General features: G+C 42.4%; 3 protein-coding genes across 3 annotated transcripts in view; 1 reads left to right on the top strand and 2 right to left on the bottom strand.

Moving 5' to 3' along the window:
• ddb1 (damage-specific DNA binding protein 1) overlaps positions 1-3,016 on the bottom strand; it is a 49,008-nt gene extending 45,992 nt beyond the window's left edge. The window contains exons 1-2 of the mRNA XM_034221211.1: positions 2,832-3,016; positions 1,009-1,157 (exon numbers count right to left, since the gene is read on the bottom strand). Of these exons, the coding sequence (XP_034077102.1) occupies positions 1,009-1,157; positions 2,832-2,892 (210 nt within the window). The 5' untranslated portion in view covers positions 2,893-3,016. The remainder of the gene's footprint in view (positions 1-1,008; positions 1,158-2,831) is intronic.
• A 324-nt stretch (positions 3,017-3,340) lies between these two features.
• cfap70 (cilia and flagella associated protein 70) lies at positions 3,341-20,612 on the top strand. Its single transcript, XM_034221253.1, is given in 28 exon segments — positions 3,341-3,615; positions 4,292-4,478; positions 5,068-5,163; positions 5,251-5,336; positions 5,666-5,746; positions 6,240-6,431; positions 6,710-6,806; positions 6,809-6,891; positions 7,251-7,345; positions 7,840-7,930; positions 8,178-8,315; positions 8,432-8,587; positions 8,797-8,886; positions 9,066-9,157; positions 9,839-9,899; positions 10,019-10,201; positions 10,495-10,626; positions 10,782-10,910; positions 11,113-11,246; positions 11,606-11,721; positions 12,432-12,641; positions 12,939-13,081; positions 13,475-13,627; positions 13,903-14,064; positions 18,646-18,735; positions 19,047-19,148; positions 19,545-19,592; positions 19,920-20,612. Coding segments are annotated over 28 exon segments (3,414 nt in total). The 5' UTR covers positions 3,341-3,447; the 3' UTR covers positions 20,019-20,612.
• LOC117549237 (transmembrane protein 138-like) lies at positions 20,563-23,757 on the bottom strand. Its single transcript, XM_034220945.1, has 4 exons — positions 23,309-23,757; positions 22,943-23,114; positions 22,457-22,532; positions 20,563-20,763 (listed from the first exon to the last, which is right to left on the bottom strand). The coding sequence occupies exons 1-4, from the start codon at positions 23,323-23,325 to the stop codon at positions 20,651-20,653; spliced, it is 378 nt and encodes a 125-aa protein (XP_034076836.1). The 5' UTR covers positions 23,326-23,757; the 3' UTR covers positions 20,563-20,650.
• Positions 23,758-24,732: the final 975 nt, after the last annotated feature.

Raw genomic sequence — 24,732 nt, 5'->3', positions numbered from 1 at the left:
CATTTGGACCAATCCACAGACTTAACGTAACGGCTCCGCGGACGTAACGTAACGGCTCCACGGATTGGTCCATTTGGGTATGGGCACGTCACTGTACCCAGGAAGAAAACAATGGAAAAAGAGAAATCTCCAACGAGGCGTTCTGGGGCAGCATAGACAGGTATTTTATGTGTTAGAGTTTTACTCCCTACAGCAGGGGTGTCGAACTCAATTTCATCGCGGGCCACATTAGAATTATGGTTGCACTCAAAGGGCCGGTGGTAACTTTAAGATTATATAAAAATACATAATAAATATAAAATAATGTATTATTTTACAATATTTCCTCTGCATTGGATTATTATCGGATAGGGTAATAACTTCATAATTAACTACGTCTGAAAGCAGAAGTCTAGGGAAAATTATTGCAAGTCTCTTCATTGCGCATGTCACACAATGAGATGCATTGTGGGACATGTAGTTTATGGGCAACATTCTCCTGTAAAGCGGCACGTAACATTAAAATAAACTTATTATATTCTTTGCAAGCTCTTGTGGGCCACATAAAATGAAGTGGCGGGCCGGATTTAGCCCCCGGGCCTTGAGTTTGACACCCCTGCCCTACAGGGTGTATTTTGAGGGTTTGTGACTTTGCAGACCGTTTACATGCAGAAAAACCTTCATAACACGCAAGGGGACGGGTAATAACCGGAAAAGCATGACATGGGACCTTTAAGGTTTCCACATAACAGACATCTTTGAGGTACAACATAACTATATATTTGATAGGAAATTCCTTGCAATAAATAAAAGCGTTTGATTTCACAACATGTTAAAGGTAAACCAGAGATACATTTAAGAATATATGCATTCCTTCTCAAATAACAAGGTTTGTTAAATAATTAGCCAAGAAACTTGGCCATGGTGAAACAAAACAAATACATGTAGTTCTTGAGTTATTCCAAGAGCCCACCACCTATTTACTTTTCATAAACTTGTACACATTACTACAAACCACACAACACTCACCTTTGGCCGGAAGAGCTCCATGACAGCAATCTTCCCATACATGCCCACCTCCTTGACGGGCCGCAGCCCCTCTGCTGTGACCACATAGATCTCCAACCGTGTGTTTTTAGCTATGAGCAGATTGAGGTCATCCGCAGAGGTGAAGTGACCTATAGGCAAAACAATATTTAATTATAATAAGTGAATTACACGGTTGTCTTGGTAGGAGTCGTAGAGGAAAAGGTCAGCACTTACTATGGATTTACCTGATGTTTAACATAATGTTTTTGGTTACAAAAACAAAAAGGTATTGCATACTATATCATTCTATAATACTATAATATTGTTAAGCAGACAAAAGCAAAGAATGTTCAAAACTGAGAAACTAAAACCAGGCTCATTTCACTCAGCAACAATAATCAGATAAGAATAAAACACTTAAACCACAGTTATTACTAAAACAACTTGTACATTGATAAATAACATGGTCAATTGTAGCGATTTATTAAATGTATAGTAATTTGGCAAAACCCAAACATGTTTAAATATTTTAACTGACATGTATTTACCCCTTGAGATGAAATATCTCGTTTTCAAGGGGGTCCTAACAAAGTACAAACAGCAAGACAGTAACAAAATCTAACAAAACAAACAAAATCAAGTTACAACTAACAGCAAAGACTACTACAATAACAACACAAAACATAGAGATTACAAAGTTGAACAAAACCACTATGTGGCCACAGAGAAAGAGGCCATGAACTAAAACATTTGCCCACCAATAAAATTAAAATAAGTACGAACATATTGTTTTAAACGTGTGCAATCATCGACAGAATGTGCAATTCACCTCAAAATAAGATTTAAGACATCCGGCTTAGATGATTGACAGGCATATATTATTTCCTCAAGATCTTTTGACTGTGCAGTTAATAACTAAAATAAAGGAATTATTTCAACATTGAATAAAGTAAAAGTTGCAGATAGTATCTGTATACTGTCCATCTCTGAAGATTTTAGATGTAGATCAACATCATTACAGTATGATGCAGGCTTGCAGAGATGCATTTGTATACAGAGATATGGGAATACATTGAGAATGCACCTCGTAAGAAGCCCATTACATTATAATTAGAGAAAATATTGTTAAAAGAAAGAAAAGTTCACGTTAGACACTGGAGTTTAGAAAGGCATGCCATGTGTACATGTCCAAATCTAAAATGTATGCCACAACAAGCTCACATGTGTTAACGTAAATGGGACAAGGATTGATTCAGCATGATATAATTCATAGGATAAATGTGAGGTGATTCAATTAATACTACAACCTCAAATGTCAGTTTCAGCATCAGTATCTTATCGTATGGCCCATGTACGTTAGATCTAACGACGACGCCAGCTTTCTAATAACAAGATAAACTATTTGTCAGACGAGCAGGCAGATAAACACCTTCTGCCTGCATGTTTCTCGCACAGTTCACTAACTGTGCTTATGTATGATAATGTGGGTCAGCAGAGGAAGACACATTATGATCTGGGGAAACCAAACGCGACACAACAACAGCTAACGTCGGATCCAAACCAAGAACCAACGACATGTTGAACCGGGCCATGTGTGCGCAAGAACATAGGTTATATAAACACATAAAGGAGTATGTGTCATGACTTGCATGCATAAAAGTATGCCTAGACAAGCAAGTAAACATTTGACTTAGCAAAACACCAGCTATCGGCTGCTACAGGCCCGTCTGGACCTCTGTATTTGCAGCGCGGGAGCTCAGCTAGCACGCAGGTGGCGAATGTTCATGCAGCCCTGAGAAAAACAACAACCCGCGGAGACTTACCTGTGACGCAGGCGTTCACCGCAGTAGGTTTCTGGGCTGTTACCACGTAGTTGTACGACATTTTTGACAACAACAAAAGACAAACACAAGAGAAGTGTTTTAATCTCAGACAAGTGGCAAAATCATTGATAATACACTTCCGGAAGTAGTTAGCTGTGCCTACAAATGTAACGGCGGATAAGGAGCGCTCACTCTGAGCTGCAGTGCCCCCTCTGTGGCGGAGGCCTGCTGGGGACAACGATTAAAACAAATCAGTTATTTAGTTTAATACGTATGTTTATTGATCCAAAATAGTTAGAACTAGGTTATCAGGCATTACATATGAGTACAACAAATACACTGTGCATATATAGGATACATATCTACACTACAAAAATAAATATCTGAAGAATACATTTGGTTTTATTGTTTTGTTTTGACAAAAGTATTCCAAAAGAGTCCGTTTACCTAACGGGAATAAATGTATTGTAGGCCGAGTTGAAACGCACTGCAATATGTACAAATATTATACACATTTACCACTGTAAGTGAAACAGCGTGCTTGAGATTTGTCCCCTTTATTTAAGAAGTGTTTTCCAACGTCCGATATTTCAAGGCTCTACCTTAATGCACCACCATGTGTAGCGCAGTTGCCAAGGAAACGGAATTCTGTGTATCCAAGGAAAAGATCAACCAAAAACAGGAGCTAAAGTATCTATCATTAGTCACAATGGAGACGACAGGAGATACTGCAGAAACGGGCTTTACAAATATAAAAATAACTGTCATCCGTGGAAATAACCTGGTAAGCTCTTTCCAATTAACTAAACATATAAAAAAGTAAAGCACCTCACACATGTTTGTTAACGTAAACTTACTCACGTCACGTTAGCTAACTTACAAACGGCTACAACGACAGAAATGTGCTTAGCCAACAGAGTTTATAAATGTGCATTTAACCTTTTATTTCAGCTACGGTTTACTAAACCCAAAAACTGAACGTTAACCCCGTCTTACTGATTGTTATCACCTTAGGTTGAAAGCAAGGCGTGTAATGTTATATTGCTCAAATATTGAACAAGAGTTACCTTTATCTGTTGGTTCAGTTTGGCTCTAATATGAGGTAAGACTGTTATTGTAAATACATATTGCATTACATTCACTAATGGAGGAATTTACTCACAAAATTCACTTGGTAAACATGGCAAATGCCACATTTTAGAAACACTTAATTTTGACGTTAGACTCTGTTTCAAGTTATGAGAATCAACATTTATCCTTTGCATAGCATTTTTTTTTTAAACAATCTATATATAATCTTAAATTAAGTTCAAAACATTTAGTATTTTACTGACACCTGTTCTGGAAGATGTTACTCAATTATTTTACAGACTTTCCCCTTCCTTTAGAAGGCTGACATGAGCCATATCATCAGCATATTTACAGTTATAAGTGTGACTTATCCTGTCTTCTCTTTTCAGCAAGGAAAAAAGACAGACGGCTTCCAGAGTTTTCTGCAGGTTCAGGTGGATGGAAATGTGCTGGGAGAGTCAGACAGGAAGCAGGTCGACCCGGTGGAGCAGCGTGTTGATTATGACTTTACCTGCAGCTTTCACTGTTCCAATAACACTCAGGCTCTCAGTGACCTCGCCCATAAACCCATCATATGTAAGTTGAGTTTAAAAGTGTTGTTCTGTCTCTTGATATCTGATACACTGAAATATCTAAACATCTGGTCGCACACCTTCGCTTCTTTCAACTTTTGTTAACTCTTGTTGTTTTAATCTCCAGCGTCTTCTTAAAAGCCAAAGCTAGATTTAGGCTGCTTTTACAAAGGTGATGAATTGTTATTTTACCACAGAAAAGGTCTCGTATTTCTGTCCTTAAACATGTGCAGCTGACATTTTGTAAAATAAAATGTTGATTATTTGTAATATATTTACAAAACTGAGGATTGTGACCTAGATTCAAATACATTTTACTACACAAACTGGTGATTTAATGCAGTTTAGTTTGTTAATATTTGTACCAACACTAAAGATGAAACTTACATTTTATGACCAACATGCAAAATAAACCAACTTCAAGTTGGAATCCCTGCCAGAAAATGGAGTAAAGACTGACAAGCTGCTTAAACTGTCATTGCCATAACACTGGTGGTAGTGTGCTTACTGTTGAAGTAGCACAGAGATATTCCTGAAGTTTCCACACCTGTATCAGTTCTCACAGCTCTGTTTAATGGTGTTGTTGTGGTCAGTGACAGTGAGAGAGGTCCTGCCTGAGGAGAAGAAAGCTGAGGCGAAAACAGCCGTGCTGGGCCAAGCTGTGGTGGACCTGCTGCCGCTGCTACAAGGTACACAAAAAAGGAAACTTACTTCATAGGGCGTTCTGTACAGGGCAACACTCACTGCTGGATCATGGTGTTCTCTTCTGTCTTCAGGTCAGTGCAGCTTTTCGTCCACAGTTCCACTGAATCCAGTGTACAGCCCCTCAGCCAAAGCTTCTTCCCAGGACATTGGCTCAAAGGTCCATTGGTTAATCACTTTTTAATAATATCATTCATCTATTGTCAGACAGGGTCATTGCTTCTTTAAATATCCGAGATGTGACATTCTCTTATGCACTAAGGGCACATTTCTTTTTTTTCTAGGTTCTGTCTTTAATTTTGTCGAACTTAATAAGAGTTAAGTATTTTATTTAGTGTGTGTTTTAAATGTTAATATATGGTGATAAACTATTTCACATTATCACCAAACTTTTGTTGAGTTAGTCTGGAGAATGAATGGATGAGACGTTAAATAGACGGTAGTTGTTTCTTCCAGATGTGTTAATCAGTGAATGTTCTACAATCACAGAGCAGCCTGAATGTGGAGGCAGCATGTAGGGACAGACACAAGCAGTTGGCCAACCAAGTCATCCCAAAGTCGAGGAGTCAGGTAATCCCATCAACTCACTAGAGCTAGGACAGCTACAGGGTGAATATCTAATCAAGGGACATCTTTGATCTGTCATATTGAATAGCTCTCATAGCATTCCAATGCCACAGTCTCTGATCACACTTGGTTTCAGTGGGCTGCAGTGCAGGTACCTCCACCATGTGGACATTTGGCCTATAAGGATGCACTTTATAAACATAATAACAAGTACCAATAGTTATTCCTAAAAAAAAGCCTGCACACGATGAAAACCACTTTGATTCAAGATGAAATGGTAATTAGACCACTTACTGTACTTATGCAACAGAATGGCTGGGAATTAGATTTTCATGAAGTCTTCTTGGGTATCAATGATGAACAGAAAAGTTGCCCTGCCAAAGCACTAATCTTAGTCCACATTATGTCAGATCTTTAATTCGAAAAATGCTATTTTCAGACAATGTGATGAAACAATATATTAAAAAAATGTGCCTCATAATTTCAACTTTTTTAGCAACCGACCTTGGATGTGTATGTCAGTGTGACGGATCCATTGCTGTCTGAGACTGAACTCTCAGGCTCCAACCTGCTGAGGGTAACCATGGAGACAGCCTTCTCCATCCCTGAGCCGTGGACGTTGCAGTCTGGCCCCAACCCCCCTCCCTGCACATACACTGCTGCCATGGAGGTCCCGCTGACTGCACAGGTGTTACTCTTTGATCCTCATGTAACTCCTTTAAGCTATTTTAATGACCAGAACCAATTACCTTTGTATAATATTCAGTCTGTAACTTTTAAGTGTAGCTGTCCTCGAAAAAAAAGGTAGGAATATCTTATCTATAAGAGTGTCATGGTGCACAATGGTACTAGCAGTGTTCGACCAAAATGAAACCCATGCTGCCCAGTTCAGACCAAGATCAAATCTGAACCTTTCAAGGGCGACACATTTTAATATAACGACTCTATGGTTTCTCTGACTCCCAGAAAGATCAGGTGCTGGTGTTCTGTGAGGGGCAGCTGAAGGCAGGGGGACAGAGGGAGGAAACGGGCCGACAGAAGAAGAGGCCCCATCTAGCGCTGCTGGTCCGGGGAATCACTTCCTGCCTGCTGTCTTTTCCAAGGAAGAGCACTTTGAACAGGAGGACGGCCAGCTGACTGGCTTAGAGGTAACCACAAAGCTAGTTGTGTTGCAGATTGTGTCAGCTGCAATGCACATTGATTTAGCAGAATGGCACATTAATGTAACTTTCAAAACATGGAAATGCCTGAAAGTGAGGGATTTCATATTATTCATTTTTTAGATATAACCAGACTTTGAAGTAAAAGAGAATAATAAGGGACACAGGCTTGGCTAGTGACTACTGATATTAGAAGTGTATTAAGAATACTAAAATATAAAAAGTAAATTAGACATAGGGTAGCGTTTGTATTACTATAGATTGAAACATCTCAAATTAGATAATTGAGCATGGAAGCAGGCTCAGTTACAGGGTCAGTCACACTTCTGTTCTGAATGTTCCTACAGGACCGGGAGTTTCGTGATGAGTCCGAGTCCACTAAGAGCAGGGTGAGCTGGGACACTGAGATGTGCTGCTTCCTGGATGCAGGAGGAACTACCAGGTCAGCCAAACACACAACTCACTGCTCCATTCTGATCATAATGCTACCTGTTGGCAATAACCATAAAGAGATTATACTGGAGAAGAAAAGTTAATTATTAGTTGGACAATCTAGGCCAAGGGGAAAGGTATTCTGGAAGTTGTCTGATCTGAAAATGAAAAACCTAAATCTCCAACAAAGCAACATACAATATACTTAACATGCAGTTTAAAAAAAGTGAAATCAAATAGTGTAATAGACATAATGGTGCAAGTAAGTTGCAGATTAAGAAACATGTATACATATAAAATAGAATAAGATGAAGCAGAGTTCAAATTAAACACTGTACATTTGAATAAATACTGTGAACTATAATGATATATAAATGTGTAAAATACAATATGTGAGTAGTTGGACTTCAACAGTCTTATAGCCTTTCGGACAACCTGTCCCTGAAAATACAGAGAAGGATAAAGGTAGAAAAATATCTGAAAAGTATGTGTATCGATGTTCAGGCTGCGGCAGAAGATCACTGAGAGCAGACTGTGGCCGCTGGAGATTACGAGGTCTTTGGCTCCCATGACAAAGGCAGCAGAGAACAAGACGGTGAGATGGCTGTGATATCAAAGGTTCACTTCAGAAATGTCTCCCCTCTCTGTCTCTACTGTATTGATCATGTGTCAACTGTCCAGCCTGTGTGTGTGTGTGTGTGTGTGTGTGTGTGTGTGTGTGTGTGTGTGTGTGTGTGTGTGTGTGTGTGTGTGTGTGTGTGTGTGTGTGTGTGTGTGTGTGTGTGTGTGTGTGTGTGTGTGTGTGTGTGTGTGTGTGTGTGTGTGTGTGTGTGTTCATTTAGCTAGCAGAGGAGGCCCAAGAGATCCCCTTCCATGGAATTGCGTATGTGGACATGGGACGGCTGCTGTATCCTGGAGTCAGCCGCATCCGGGGAGCATACAGTATACTTCCCTTCTCCGAGGCTGAGTTGCTGAAAAAGGTCACTCAAATAGTCACAAAATACTTTAATGTATACGGTGTAGTAAATAACCTTGGTACCATGGTGGAATGTACTGTTGTTTCTCTATTAAAGTGAGTTTGTCATTGATCTTAAAGGCCAAGCGGAGTGTCAGTGTGTTAAAGGAGCAGGCCAAGGCTGCAGCCAATCAGCGCCAAGCTCGTGCTGCCTCCGCTGCAGGCTCCCACAAGGCCAAAGCAGGCAGGAACTCTGATGGGAGGGGAGCGAAGGATTCCAAGGAGCCGGCCAAAAAGGTCAGCAAGGTTGTGATGGTCAGGAGAGATAACATTTGATATAAAACTTTAATTAAGATAATCATATAGGACATGTAGAGTAAGAAAAGTCATTTTTTGTAACAGGATTTCAGCATTTAGTTAGCACCAAAATGTAACTTTTAAAACTTTACGTCCAGGTGGTGTTTGTGAAGGTTGGGCCCTAATGTAGCCTGTTTTTATTATGTCAGCAACCTGGTAATCAGAGCAGGACGGCTGCAGCCGACGGCGTGGCCGACACTTTGGCTGAAACTGAATCCCACGTCATTTTGGAGGGAAATGTAAGCTTCAACTAACAGCATCACAACTCTGTACTGTATTATACAGAAAGCACCATTTTTTTCAAACTGTCGTTGTTGCAGCATAGATCCAGTTAGAGCAGCAGCAATACAAACTCCTAACATGAATGCTTAATACTGTAATCTACTGCATCTTTATCCAGTTGAATTGTTTGTGACAGATGTATTTGGAGGCCAGAACCTATATTATCATTGATATAGCCTTGGAGAAACCGCTGGTACCCAAAACATCGTCAGAGGAGCTCTCTAGAAGGTAAGGTCTTAAATAATAGGGAGAGTGTGGCTTGGTGGATAAGTGAGCTCATCTTCAGATCAGAGAAGCACCGGTTCAATTTCACCTTGATACCCACTGTATCCCAGCATCTGGGCGTGTCCTTGGGCAAGACACTTCACCACCAAAATTGCTCCTGAGGGGATTGCCCACAGTATTGAGTCAGTCGCTTTGAGTAAAAGCGTCTAACAAGTAACATGTAATGTAAGAATAAGGGTCTCCTGGTTACTGAGACATTTATTTGACATGTAAACGTGTCTTCTACTCGTTTAAAGGCAACATTTCTAATATGACAGAATTCCATCCGATGGCGCTCTATGGTCTATTACATTTGGCTGTTACCCCTTGGGACAATCTTGCACTAATGTACATTCTCATAATATTGAAGTGACTGTTATTTACATATTGATTGTTGTGTTTTTATTTAGGTATTAATGTGTCCACATGTAAGAATGTGTCTTGACTGTGTATATATATATATATATATACATATTTGCACACATATTTTTTACATATTTATACACATTTGTTTTTATATTCGGGATTGTGGGAAACGGTATTTTGATCTCTTTGTCTGTACACACAAACTGGAAGATTGTCAATAAAGTTGACTTTGACTTTATGTTGAACACGAATTCTGAGATGTGTCTCTATTTCCTGCAGGGTGAAAGCATTGATTCCACCCAGATCTCCACTTCCACCGGGTCATAGCAGAGCAGAGAGAGTAAAGCATTTATTGGGTTTACAGCTTGTATACATGCACACACAGACACAAGTAAAAACACACAGAAGTGGAGATCAGTTTACTTGCTGAACTCTCTTCATGATTCTGTGCTCTTTCAGGCAGTGCTGGACTTTCACAGGCAGGTAGGCAGCGTGGTGACCCATGTTTCTGATCAACATGAGGAATTGTTCGGATCGAGATGCAAGGCGCCTGAAGGCAGCAGCCGGGAGCAGATGATGGTTCAGCTGATGGGGTCACTCAATGTCTCTGGGAGATACTTTGCTTTTAAGGAACAGTTGAAGGTCAGAACAACTGCACACATCCCTGGTGGAGGAAAATTGATTTCTGGATCCGTAGCCCCTTAGGTTTTGACACTTGTGTGTGTGTGTGTGTGTGTGTGTGTGGTGTGTGTGTGTGTGTGTGTGTGTGTGTGTGGTGTGTGGTGTGTGTGTGTGTGTGTGTGATGGTGTGTGTGTGTGTGTGTGTGTGTGTGTGTGTGTGTGTGTGTGTGTGTGTGTGTGTGTGTGTGTGTGTGTGTGTGTGTTGTGTGTGTGTGTGTGTGTGTGTGTGTGTGTGTGTGTGTGTGTGTGTGTAGCATGCAGTGGTGAGGATTGTACGAGACAAAATGCAGAGGACAGAACCATTCACTGACCCTCAGGAGCTGAAGGCTTTTGTCAGCCAGCTCTACGTGTACCTGGTGGACGAGATGCACACAGCTCTCAACAAGGTAACACACACACACACACACACACACACACACACACATACACACACACACACACACACACACACACACACATCACATATAGTATATAAATACTATAGTATATGTGTTTATGAACTGTACATTATATATTTATTTTCTCTTCTCCTTCTCTCCAGATTTATTCCAATGACATCAATGATGACTCCCCGGATGAGATGCAGTTGAGTTCTTCTCAGCTCAGACATTTTTCCAGAGAGGCTCAGCTAACTGGGGATTATCAGCAGGCTGTTCAGTACTACCAAGAGGTACCAGAGCATACTCATGATACTTAAGCACTTAATTTACAGTAAATTAGGAAAATAACTTCCTTTTTTTTAAAACTGTATACTATACTCATGACAAGATGTATAAAAACGAGACCGAGCAGGGTGTTCAGCATAGACTGTATATATAAAGGCATAAAGGTATAAAATCAAAATGCATGTATTCACTCTTATTTTCCTCTAGCTGGTGGTGAGGCATCCCGGTGACCCATCCCACACATTTGAGTGGGGAAGCCTCTACATGAGGACTGGAGACTACATGAAGGCTAGAGAGTGTTTCCATGACGCTGTTGCCATCCAGCAGGCGCACCAACCAAGGTGAGAAACCCTCAACAAAAAATATCTGTAGAAAAAGTGAATTATTATTTACAAGAGAAGGTGAACAAATGATTTCTGCTTTATAAGAATGAACAATTACATATTAAGAGGAGCCATGAGCTCAATACTAAAATCTTAAGTGTATTATTTTTATGATAATTATTTTTCTATTATTGGGAATAAAATCGTCATGTGTCGATTTCAAATCTGTAACCGGACACCACTCCCACTTCACCGTCCTCCACCATGCAGCTACTGTTTATATTGTATATACTGAAGGTGACTCAATGGTTATGTTTGAACAGTGTGATGTGGATAAAAAAGGTATTAACACTGAAAGCCTGTGTGTGTTTCCCCAGCCTGATGATGTGTGGGGTCTTGGCAGCGATGTCTGAGCATCACGAGGAGGCTCAGATCTTCCTGGAGAGAGCTGCCAGCTTAGACCCACACAGTGTGGTGGCATGGACGCTGCTGGGTGAGATTATAGTCTGTTTCCCTACTCACTGCTGTTTACCCTAATGTGTTTAATGCTCTTAATGTGTTTCATTTTTGTAAAGACTTTGAATTGCCTTGTGTTGAAAAGTGCTATATAAATAAACTTGCCTTGCCTTACCCTGTGAACACATACCGTACACAATATCCCTTCTGACACATTTTATAAAGTCTATACACAAAGTATCTTAAACCTTTGTTATCAGCATGTCAGTTTTGTATATTCCCAGTATGATGGATTCTCTTTAAATGAAATTATGTATGAATATTATTCCCCCACCCATTCTTAATCTCAAAACAGCAATAAGTACAAACGCTGCACTTCCTTAGGAGTTTAAAAACCGATGACAAAAATATAAATATCTGAGGAAATCATCTTTTTTCAAATGTATTGGTCTGTTTCAGTGCAGTAGTGTTGGTGAAAATAAAACAGAGTTTCAGAGGCTTTTTGTAAAGCTAAAAGAAAAAATAAGAATAATAAGACTCCACAACATATCAAAAAGGCCTATGTATGAAATTTAGAGAATTATCAACAATTAATATCTTTGGTTGAAAAACATTCATATCCTCTGACCCTAAATGACCCTAAATGACCCTAAATGACCCTAAATGACCCTCAATGACCCGGCTGTGAGTGTTTAAGGTCTCTGGGAATTGTACAGCCCCATTTCATGTACTGGGAATATTTTCCAGGGTTGATTCATGAGAGCCAGAACGAATCCATCCTGACAGAGAGGGCTTTTGTGGAGGCCAGAAAGCAGCTGAGGGCAAAAGAAGCAAAGGAGCAAACACAGAGTGAGGAGGAGAAACAAGACAAGGAGGAGAAAAACGAGAAAGATAACGACCAGCGAGAGGAGGAGGACGTGGCCCCGCCTGCATGTCCGGCTCCTGCTGTTAAGAAAGGTCAGAGGCAACAGAAGAGTGTAATGTCATTTTCTCTCGTCACATGAGTAAATGCTATTCTTGGAGAGAAAAGCAGAAATGCTATGGGACTCTGGTGTTATTTCTGTGCCAGCAGTGACTAAGAAAAGAAAATGTTAACATGATAAGATACAAAATATAAGTAAAACACACACTCTGTTGGCCACATTCACTTAGAAATAGGACTTGTCTCATCTTCTGTAACTTTGATACGCTCATTCAGCCTTAAGATAATGGCAGCTAATGTTACCTGACAATGTTACCCTCATTTCCTTTCAGACCTCGAGGCTGGAGAGCAGGGCCCAGAGGGGCAGGGAGAGCCTGCAGTACAGAGTGTCAGCTCCAGATCAGCTTCAGCTAAACCCTCCTCCTCCATTTACACAGAGACAGTTCAGTTCCTGCTGCAGCACTCTGCCCTGCAGGTACAAACACTGAGCAGCTGGTGGTTTAAACAACAACAACAACAACAACAACAACAACAACAACAACAACAACAACAACAACAACAGTGTGCAGTACTGCTGTAAATAAATTGTGTGTCCCCAAGTTAAGTGTGTTATGCTGCAATAGGGATTTATGACCACAATTGGTGCTCTAATATCTGGAAAATCAGAGTTACCTGTTGAAAGCTGTTTGAAAGACTTTTGGAAGTCAAAACTAATTATGAGAATAAGACAATATAACAATGATAATCTGCAAGTTTTTTCTTAGACTACACATTTCTGTCGTCTTTCATTGGCTTGCTCAAATGAACAGTTTTAAAGAAAACAAAAAGTTGTAGTTGCTTATAGTTGTCACTGTGTTCCTGCGGTCAGATGGCGGGGCAGGCTCTGTCCCTGCAGCTGCTGTGCTCACACGGGGGTCGCAGCGGCTCCTATCTTTTCCAACTGGCCCGGCTGCAGATGCTCAGAGGAGACTACTGCAGTGCTGCAGCCAGCCTGCAGGAGGTGCTGATCCACAGAGAGCAGGTACTGAACTCTAACTATTTACTGCAACACCACGTGGATAATGTGACATGTACCGGATGGTTTACTGCCTCTGTACTGTTCTGTTAAGTTTGGAATTATACACTTCCTCAACCATGTCCTTTTTGTTTGTAGCTATAAAAAAAAATATTGTAATATGGTATAATGTGTTTTCTGCACAGTGGTGGAAAGTAACAGAGAACATCTACTCAACTATTGTACTATTTTGACATACTTGCACTTTTTTCCATTTTATGATACATATACATGGTGAACAGGATGTGGATGCGTGGGCGCTGAATGGTCACTGTCTCCATCTGCGGGGAGAGGTCAGTGACGCCCAGCAGAGCTATGAGCGGAGCCTGAACTTCCTGCAGCAGCCTTCAGACCCCCACCTGGTCCTCCTCCAGCTGGGCTCCATCTACCTCCAACAGAGAAAGGTCAGATATTAAATAATAAGAATCATTTTATAGTGCCTTTCAAGAGACCCAAGGACGCTTTACAATGGGAAACAAAACAACAAAAATAATAATAGTCACAAGGATACACAGGTTAGAACAAATAAATGACCGGTTGCTGCAGGTACTGCATTTTAGCTGAGGCCAAAGGCCCGGGTGAACAGATGGTGTTTGAGTTTTTTTTTTTAAAGTGTCCAGAGAGTCGGCATTCCTGATAGCAGAGGGGATAGCATTCCAGAGGGTGGGAGCTGCGACACTGAAAGCCCTGTTGCCAAAGGTTTTTAGCTTGGAGCGCTGGATGGAGAGCAGCCCGTTGTCGAAGGACCGCAGTTGACGAGAAGGGTGGTGTAGGGCTGAAGGAGGTCAGAGATGTAAGCAGGGGCTAGGGAGTGGAGAGATTTGTAAGTTAGCAGGAGGAGTTTGTACTGGATGCGTGACTTGACCGGGAGCCAGTGAAGGTGGATGAGGGTGGAGGTAATGTGTTGCCCGGGCTTGGTGCGGGTGAGGAGCCTGGCTGCAGAGTTCTGGACGTACTGGAGCCTGTCCAGGGCTTTGCTGGTGACCCCGAACAGGACTCCATTGCAGTAGTCCAGGTGTGAGGAGATGAATGTATGAATTCATGTTTCTGCAACGGGGTCGGGGAGAGAGGGCCGGAGTCTGGAGATGTTTCGAAAATGGAAGAACGCAGTTTTGACAGTCGACCTGATGTGGGAGTTGAAGGTGAGGCTAGAGTCCAGAGTGACGCCCAGGCTGCGAACCTCAGGGGAAGGGTGGATGGAGCAGCCATCGATGGTGAGGAGGAGATCTCCGACCTTCCGGAGCAGTGTTTTTGGGGCCACAACCATGAGCTCTTATAGAAGATTTGTCTATATATATGTGTGTGAACAGATAAATAATCTCTGTGTTAATGTGTACTCTGTTAATGTAAAGAAAATACAAAAACAGATTTATAACATAAAAATGATCTGCAAATAAGGAAACTCCACAAATAAATTATTTGGATCTGCTCTCTGATTAGTCCGGCAGTTTACTCTGTTCATGAATCAGCCTGGTTTTTAAAGAAAATACCACAAACTTCACCAGGAAAAATTAGGAACTCCGAAATCTGTAATGAGGATTTAAAGAGATTGATACGCAGAGTGAAGCAGGTAGGACCCAAACGCAGATAGCACTTGATAACACCTTTATTTCAAGGACTTAATTATACTTGGACAGACAAAACACTCTACGGTGAACTAGGTCACAAACAAAAGAAGCACCAACACTGAACACAGGAAGAGACAAGACTAAATACAGGGAGGGGTAATCACAAGACGAGAAACAGCCAGGCAGGGGAGGAGAAACACAAGGGCCACAGGTGAACACAATCAGATAACTAGACACACCAGGGAAACTAACGACAGGAGGAAAAACACAGGGAGAAGTACCAGACAATAACCCAGTAGGAAAACATGACAGAGAGAACAGCAAAAACACCCAAACCTAGACATAGAAATGTGACATGACATGAGAATCGTGACAGAACCCCCTCCTCAAGGGACGGATTCTAGACGTCCCTAAACACCAAAACAAAAATCCAACAACGTCCAGCAGGGTGGGTGGAGGGGGTCCGGAGGACGGGCCTTGGCTGACAGCCCAGGGCAAGGCAGAGTTCGAAGAGGGCGTCTCGGGCGGACGGCCCGGGGGCAAGGCAGAGTTCGAGGAGGAGTTCTCGGGCGGACGGCCCGGGGGCAGGGCAGAGTTCGAGGAGGGGGTCTCGGGCGGGCGGCCCGGGGGCAAGGCAGAGTTCAAAAAGGGGTTCTCGGGCGGATGGCCCCGGGGGCAAGGCAGAGTTCGAGGAGGGGCGAAGACCACAGCGGGCGAACTCAGGGGATCGGGCTCGAGGGCGAAGACCGGACAGCTCCGGATGCCGGGCAGGAGCCGGTGTCGACCGGACAGGATCCGGAGCCGGTGGGACAGGCGTCGGCAAGATTCCCCACGGAAGAGGACACAGGGCCGGCAGGACCCCCGGCAGGAGAGCAGTCGGCGGAACCTCCAACGGCACAGGACATGGAGTTGGCAGGACCTCCAACGGCACAGGACATAGGGTTGGCAGGACCCCCGGTAGAAGAGTAGTCGGCGGGACCCCCAACGGGACAGGACACAGGGCCGGCAGGACCCCCGGCAGGAGAGCAGTCGGCGGGACCTCCAACGGCACAGGACATAGGGTTGGCAGGAGCCCCGGCAGAAGAGTAGTCGGCGGGACCTCCAACGGCACAGGACACAGGACTGGCAGGACCCCCGGCAGACGAGTAGTCGGCGGGACCTCCAACGGCACAGGACATAGGGCTGGCAGGACCCCCGGCAGAAGAGTAGTGGGCGGGGCCTCCAACGGCACAGGACACAGGGTTGGCAGGACCCCCGGCAGAAGAGTAGTCGGCGGGGCCTCCAACGGCACAGGACATAGAGTTGGCAGGACCCCCAGCGGAAACCTCCAACGACACTTGAGTAGGGACTTGAGTGGGAACTCGAGAGGAAACTTGAGAGTTGACTTGAGAGGTGACTTGAGAGGAATCTCGAGAGGGAACTTGATCGGAGACTCGAGAGGTGACTTGAGAGGGAACTCGAGAGGTGACTTGAGAGGGGACTCGAGAGGTGACTCGAGAGGGGACTCGAGAGAGAGGGCTTGAGAGGGAACTCGAGAGGGAACTCGAGAGGTGTCTCGAGAGGGAACTCGAGAGGTGACTCGAGAGGGGACTCGAGAGGTGACTTGAAAGGGGACTCGAGAGGAAACTTGAGAGGAGACTCGAGAGGAGACTCGAGAGGTGACTCGAGAGGGGACTCGAGAGGAAACTTGAGAGGAGACTCGAGAGGAGACTCGAGAGGGGACTCGAGAGGGGACTCGAGAAGAGACTTGAGAGGGGACCTGAGAGGAAACTTGAGAGGGGACTCGAGTAGGAACTTGAGAGGGGACTTGAGAGGGAACTCAAGAGGAGACTCGAGAGGGGACTTGAGGGGTGACTTGAGAGGTGACTCGAGAGGTAGCTCGAGAGGAGACTTGAGAGGGAACTGGAGAGGAGACTTGAGAGGGAACTGGAGAAGGGTCTTGAGAAGGAACTTGTGTCGGTCGGTACGCTGACAGGACACGGGGAATTGTCGTCGGCTGGAGAGCCAGCAGGAGACGAGGTGCTGAGTCGGCCGGTACACCGACAAGACTCGGGGAGCTGGCGTCGGCTGGGGAGCCAGCAGGAGACGAGGTGCTGGAGTCGGCCGGTACGCCGACAGACCTCGGGGAGCTGGCGTCGGCTGGAGAGCCAACAGGAGACGAGGTGCTGGAATTGGCCGGTACGCAGACAGGACTCGGGGAGCTGGCGTCGGCCGGTAAGCCAGTCCTGGAGCCGAAACTGGAGTCAGGACCATGGCTACTGGGGCCGGTACTGAAGCCGGAACCATGGCTGGAATCATGGCTGCTGGGGCCTGAACTGGGGCCGGGACCATGGCTGTGTGGGCCGGTTCTGTAGCCGGAACCATGGCTGCTGGGGCTCGGGCTGCTAGCCTGGCCTTGCGACTCCTTCTCTTAGCAGCCGCCTGAATACTCCGTGGACCTCCATAAGCCAGACGAGTTCCAGAATACGACTCCTGGACAGGAGAATGGGTTGACTTCAGACGGAACCCAGCGAGGCGTATGGTACCAGGTTGGGAATTGGGAGACAGGGAGCTAGCATGCCTGGGGCTAGCAGGCCGGGAATCACACACCGGGAGGATCTTTGAAATCCAGCCAGGTAAGAACTTCACCAAACCTGGTTTCTCTCTAGCCATCTAGCGCGCCTCCGACAACACAGCCTCTCGTTGCTGAACTACGGGTGCTCTCTTCCATCGATCCGAGCAGTTAGCCAAAAAAAAGGAAAAATTCAATAATTCCAGCTCGAACGGATCTGCTGGGTCCATTTCTGGGTTGGTGCTTTCTGATACGCAGAGTGAAGCAGGTAGGACCCAAACGCAGATAGCACTTGATAACACCTTTATTTCAAGGACTTAATTATACTTGGACAGACAAAACACTCTACGGTGAACTAGGTCACAAACAAAAGAAGCACCAACACTGAACACAGGAAGAGACTAGACTAAATACAGAGAGGGGTAATCACAAGACGACAAACAGCCGGGCAGGGGAGGAGAAACACAAGGGACACAGGTGAACACAATCAGATAACTAGACACACCAGGGAAACTAACGACGGGAGGAAAAACACAGGGAGAAGTACCAGACAATAACCCAGGAGGAAAACATGACAGAGAGAACAGCAAAAACACCCAAACCTAGACATAGAAATGTGACATGACATGAGAATCGTGACAGAGATAGCTAAATTGGTGAAAAAGCTATGAAACAATTGGCTTTTTGTGTACAAGTTATGATAGGGCTGATGTTCTATTGCTATACCTAAATGTGATTAACTATGTGTAATAACATCATTGCGCTGTAGATAACAGGCAGACAACACAATTATTATCATTACGTTTAAGTACAACAAATACAGTGTAAATACATATTTTATTTGTTGTTGTGTTTTCTATGTTTAGTTTGAGCAAGCCAAAGTGGTCTACCTGCAGGCCTGCGAGCAGTCTCCGTCCTGCCTGACCTGGCTGAACCTGGGCATCGCCTGTTACCGGGTAAAACTCTACCTCCAGACCAATGACTAGAAACCTGAAAGTATATTAAATGCACATTTAATTCAGTTTTTTAAAAGTTAAAAAAGGCAGTCAATTGTACTTGTATCTTGTGACTTCACAATGTTAAAGGCTGTTAACATCAGCAATACTTGTGAAAAATCCTCACAGAGAGGTTTAAGTTCTGTCCTAATTCTACTGTGAAGACCTGATGTTATTCCACTGGACTATATAGTTAGTTCATGTTAACAAGAATGCTCTGTTTTTTTTTTACTTTGTGAGGAAGTTATCCTTAGTTGTGTTTGTGTGTGCAGCTGGAGGAGCTGTGTGTAGCTGAGGAAGCGTTGACCGAGGCCAACCATCTGAACACTCAGAACGCAGAAGTGTGGGCTTACCTCTCTCTGATCTGCCTCAAGGTGAGTGATGGGGACACTCACTGGCCCCGTACCATTTCAAGCTCTGCCTCCCTTTATGTCTACATTCCTACATACAATGCATGACACCAAGAAATATAGCCCCAACTCAAACAAATGGGGGGCACATCTTTTGAATCCTTTAGCCTTAGCATGATGCTTTGCTCACAAATCACACATGACATTATCATATTGTTCAGTGAGGCTGGATTTAATTTGAGAAGGGATTCAGCTTAAGGTCCAACAAAGGATACATCTACAGTGTGTGACCTATTTCCCTTCAGGCTGTGACGGGGGACACAGTTCAGCACACACTCACATTTTAATACCTGCAACTGCATTTTTCAAGGCAGGCTGCAGGGACCTGAACTAACCATGGAATGCACTTTATATTTTCAGTCTGGCAGACAAGAGGAGGCAGAGCAGTTTTATAAGTATGCAACACGGGTGAGTGTTTTTATTTTTAAATTCAGAAGTAGGGCTAGAACTGTTTTGATTTTATTGGTAGTTATCAATATTGCTTCAAAAATAAATATTCAAATTAAAACTAGCACAATAAAACTCAGCACACAAAAAGCTTTTAGATTTCTCCCTGAGTCAGGAAGAAATATTTAATTTTTTAAATATTAAAAAATAAACACAAACAAACCTAGGCCATTGTCACCATGTTTTTTTATTTCACAAAAATATCCATCACATGTTTTATGTTTTATATATCAAAAAGTAACACCCATACAGTATAACAAAAACCGTTTCTCATGACTTGGTTTGCAGTTCCACCTGCAGAAGGAGTCACTCCTCAAAGAGCTCAGTGAGCTGAAGGATCAGCTCCGCTTCTCTCATCTGCAGTCATGCTTCGGAACAAGCTCATAAATCACATGACCAAGTACATTTTAGAAAACATTTTTATTGTATTTTACACGTCCTATGAAGATGAAATGCAGCCAGCTCAGATGCACATGATAGTCCAAGATCTTACAGAGAGTGCAGATTAGTATCCGGCCATAATAAAGTTCAACCAAGTCCAATACCCACATTAAAAATAAACTCAAGCAACACAGAAGTCTGAAAGGTATATAAAACAACTTCAATTTGGTCAATATATTCTTTTTAAAAAGAAAGTACATATTAACATAAAACAAGAACAAGGGCATCTGGTGACTGCTATCAAGAGATGATCTTTTAATCATCATCTCACTGAACAGCAAAGAAAGCCTGATAAGACGCTGTTTTTATTGTTGTTCGGAAATGTCTTACCAGATTTTGGCACAATCCTTCCTGCACTGGAAGACGATGTAAAGTGGAATATATATTTTGCCTACAATTTCTGTAGAATTGACTTAAAAAGCATGTGTTCAAAAAAGGAATTCAGGCCGGAATGTATTTTTTATTTAAACTTTGGAAATGTAATGTTGTGTTTTGATTGTTTTAAAAGCATCTGAAATCCATTTACAAACTGTATTTTATTGAAGCATCTTTACGTCCAATATTTGTTTACGGTGAGATCACTGTCTAACCCGAGAGAACAATTCTCGCAGCCACGGTGAATCCTCATAGAGGCGAGGGTCGCCCAGATACTCAGTGGTCCTCTTGTAGAAGTAGTAATACAGCACTGAAGCTGTGAAAGAACAAACATATGAGGAGAAATGATCGTTCAAAAACACCAAAACAAAAATACACTCAATTTCATGGAGCTCTGAATCAGACTCAAAAATCCGGAGCTATGAAATGGCTGAGAGGATTAAAATAATTGTTGATAAACAGCGATGACTTAGGGGTTAGTTAATTACAGGTGCTGACATGTCTGCCTTCGGAAATATTTAATTCCTGAAGGCATTACTAATCCAATGCTCAACTAAGCAGCTAAACACATCCAAAACAGTAAATAAAAAACAAATAAAGTACAGTTGAATTTCCAATACGCCAGTATAGTTGTTCTATTTCAATATTCAGTCTAATGTTTTGTAAATGGTAAATGGACTTATAGCGCTTTATCCAGTCTTTAAGACCCCTCAAAGCGCTTTACATACTACATGTCGTTCACCCATTCACACCCATTCATACAGAGCAGTGTATGTTACTCTAGGAACTAACATGCATACACATTCACACACCGTTGGCCATGCCATCGGGAGCAACTCAGGGTTAAGTATCTTGCCCAAGGATACATCGACATGTTGACTGCATGGGCTGGGATCGAACCCACAACCTTCTGGTTGAAAGACGACCGCACTCCCTCGCAGCCACAGTCGCCCTGTCTTTTTAACTCAATTACAACAAATCATACATTAATTACATTACTGTAAACTCTTGTCTTATAACAAACGCTGCATCAACTTTAAATATTGTCATGGGAATCAACTTGCAAAAACGTGAGAATCACTTCAGTTATTGTTTCAAACAAATCTGCATCAACATCATTATTATAACTTAACATCCAAATTAACACCCAACTGCATAAAAACGTTCAGTTGTGTAAATAAATATTTCAATGGTGCTTTTGAGTTTGCATAATTGATCAGCCATTCTCAAGTGTGTGTGGCTCCTGTTGTAGACTTTGAACAATGATTAAAGGCACTTAAAACCTCAAATGTGATTGTAGACGCAGAGAAATGTGAAAATCCCACCAGCATTTACAACTCAGCCCAGCAGAGTTTACAGTGTCTGAAGGAAAGCTCATGATGAGAGACTTTGGGATCTTTGTGATTCAGCAGTGATGCACAAACTGGGTGGGTCTCAGACAAAACAGAGACAAAAAAACATGGATACAGTCTTTTCTAATACTTAATAACAATACCTAGAATATAAATCCAATTATCCACTTATGAGCTTATACGTGTATGACAATTACACCCGCATGATGATGTTAGATCTCTGCCTGGAGCACGTTGGGAGATTTCTTTATAGAGCATATAAACTAAGTAATAATGTGACTTAATGTTACTTGTGAGTAGTGAGGGGAATGATGGTTTGGTTTACTTAATACTTCAAATTATGTTTTATCTAAAAGCATTCACTCTAAATAATTGTGCTCTGAGAGTGACATTCAGCTCCTTCTTATATCCAGCTGGGAGAAAAGCCCAGAGGCTCTACTCTGAGTACTGCCTTGATAGCTTCCTTTGTTTTATTTAAATTGAGAAAATACAACTAAATGTCAATCTAAAGAAATACGAGGTGATAGACAGTGGCTCCTTTCTTCTAAAAGAAGCAGATTTTTGACATCCTTAACAAAGCTCTAAGGACAGTATTAAGCGTTCAAAATAAATCCATCTGTTTGGCGTTATAGATAACAAATGAAAATATAATCTTACCAGCTCTTTGGACCAGAAACAGCACCTGAAGGCCGTCTGTCCAAACAAATCTGTTGGTATTCATCCAACGCAGGTTCTGGAAAGAATATACAGAAATATTTAATGGTTATTTTAATGTCTGAACTTTAAATAACATGTTTCTTTTTAAAAGGAGGAAAAACACTGTTTATTTGGATGAACTCATTAAAAAAAGACTGATAGGAGAAACTTGGCGAGTTGGGCTGCTCTTCTCCAAGAAGAGATGGAAAATAATTCCCTTTCTTATGTAGTTATTCCATTATTTATAGTTTAATTAGTTTATGAAGTATGTGGGTTTTGCCTCCTTAAGAAGTTTCTCTTTAAACAATATAATTTCAGCCTTTTTATGAGTTGGACATAAATACATAAATTAAAAACTATTTGGTTCATACAGTAATGAAAAAACGAACATTCATAATACATTTCATATAATATATCTCTGCCTATTTGTGCAAGTAGAGCACGTACCATGAGCCAGGAGTGGAGTATGATACTGAAGGTCAGATAGAGAGCAGAGAGCATTAGCGCAGCTCTAAAGCGTTCCAGTAATACAGCCACCAGGCCGACCTGGAACACGTAGGTGTTAAACAGCATCAGCAGAATGATGATCAGGTTGAACAGGATTGATATGTCCTGGATTCTGTCGAGAGAAAAGCATGCAAGGAAAGAGGAGAACATTAGTGACAGGATCAGAAAGATTTCCAAGTTTACTGTCATAGTATAGTGCTGTTTTTAAAATCATTTCCATATGACTCAGTGAAAGAACCAAAGCGTAGTATTTCTAGATTCCCCCTTGGGACATGGTTTGAAAAACAGGATGTCATTCTGGCTTACATGAAGAGTACCAGCATGGTGGCGGGTTCAGTTCTCAGCAGCTCGCTGGAGGAGTTGACGAAGAGGTCGAAGGAGAGCAGGCTGAGCTGGATCAGCAACACCAGAGAGTAGTTTCTGGTTTTGAGCGCTTCCGGCCCGAAGGCTGTGCGCCCGGGGGGACTGTGGTGGTTCCACGATGGATCCAAGGCTGCACTGCACTCACACACTCGCTACATAGAAACATCAATCCACTTTTTCGAGGCCTTCAAATAACTCCACTCTGAAGTTTGAATGATAAACTATCAAGGCTCCATTTTCTGATGTTAAAATAAGTCCTGTTTACTCTGGGGAAACCTTTTGAAATAGGAAAAAGGGACGCATTTTGGGATGAGCCCAGGGGAGATCACAGGTGTCAACATGTCATAGGTGTTGAGTTTTCAATCCAGGGAGTGATAAAAGCATCCAGGTTTCCTTTCACCCTCATATCACATGTATAGTGACCATCAGGAACCAAATAAATCCATCAGACATTCTGAGGAAAGAAACATGAGACATGTAAGTAGTCTGAACAACTCGCTGTACATTGCAACTCTCTTTTGGTTGTAAATGTATGTGCACTCAGAGGAGAGACATGTTCTATAACACAGAACATAGATTGTAAAATGAATCCATTTAGCTGCCTAGTGTTGATTCTTAAAGATCTGAGAAGTATCCCATAATGGTCCTCCTGTGAAATGATTAAGAAGAACTGGAGGAAATAAACCCTCACATGGTAAATCACTTGGGTAAGGGAGTGACCCTGTGCATCAGTGACTGTAGCATGAGTAACCTGGGCTGCTCTAAGACATGGGCGGACATGTTGGAAGAATACATTCACACAGTGTCATTACAAGCAGACTACATTACCGATCAAGGAGAAACTGTGCCTGCCAAATGATTAGGACTGGCCTGCTTGATACTTTTAGAGTCAGTTCACCTATACAAAATACATCTTCTAACCTTGGCATCTTGCATGTTGATAGAGTATGGTTCATAATCTGCCTATCTCTTTTAGGTTTTGTTGGAACTACTTTTCTACTAAAATATATAAAAATAAACTTCTTTCACACTTGTTGTTTTGACTCGTTTGATATCTTCAAATCCGAACAAAGAAAACCCAAACTATTTGCACAGCTAGATGCCAAAAGAGGAAAGCAACTGATTTGTATAGAATTTGGTTGAACCAAACCTTTAAGCACAGCAAGAATATACTGTATAAATGAATATAACTTTTTGCAATTATCCATATACAGCTGGTGGTACTGAAACCTCCAGATCCAACACAAGTTAAATTAAAGCTAACCCTACACCAGGACATGTATAACAGTTTACCGTCGAGTAGAAAGGCATCTTCTCTCTCAAAGGAGCATTTTTTCTGGTGATATGTAATAACATCCCAAAGTTAC

Source organism: Gymnodraco acuticeps, unplaced genomic scaffold (genome assembly GCF_902827175.1).
Source record: "Gymnodraco acuticeps unplaced genomic scaffold, fGymAcu1.1, whole genome shotgun sequence".
NCBI lineage: Eukaryota > Metazoa > Chordata > Actinopteri > Perciformes > Bathydraconidae > Gymnodraco > Gymnodraco acuticeps.
Note: the sequence above shows the minus strand (reverse complement) of the source record. Positions and strands in the feature narration are given on the sequence as shown.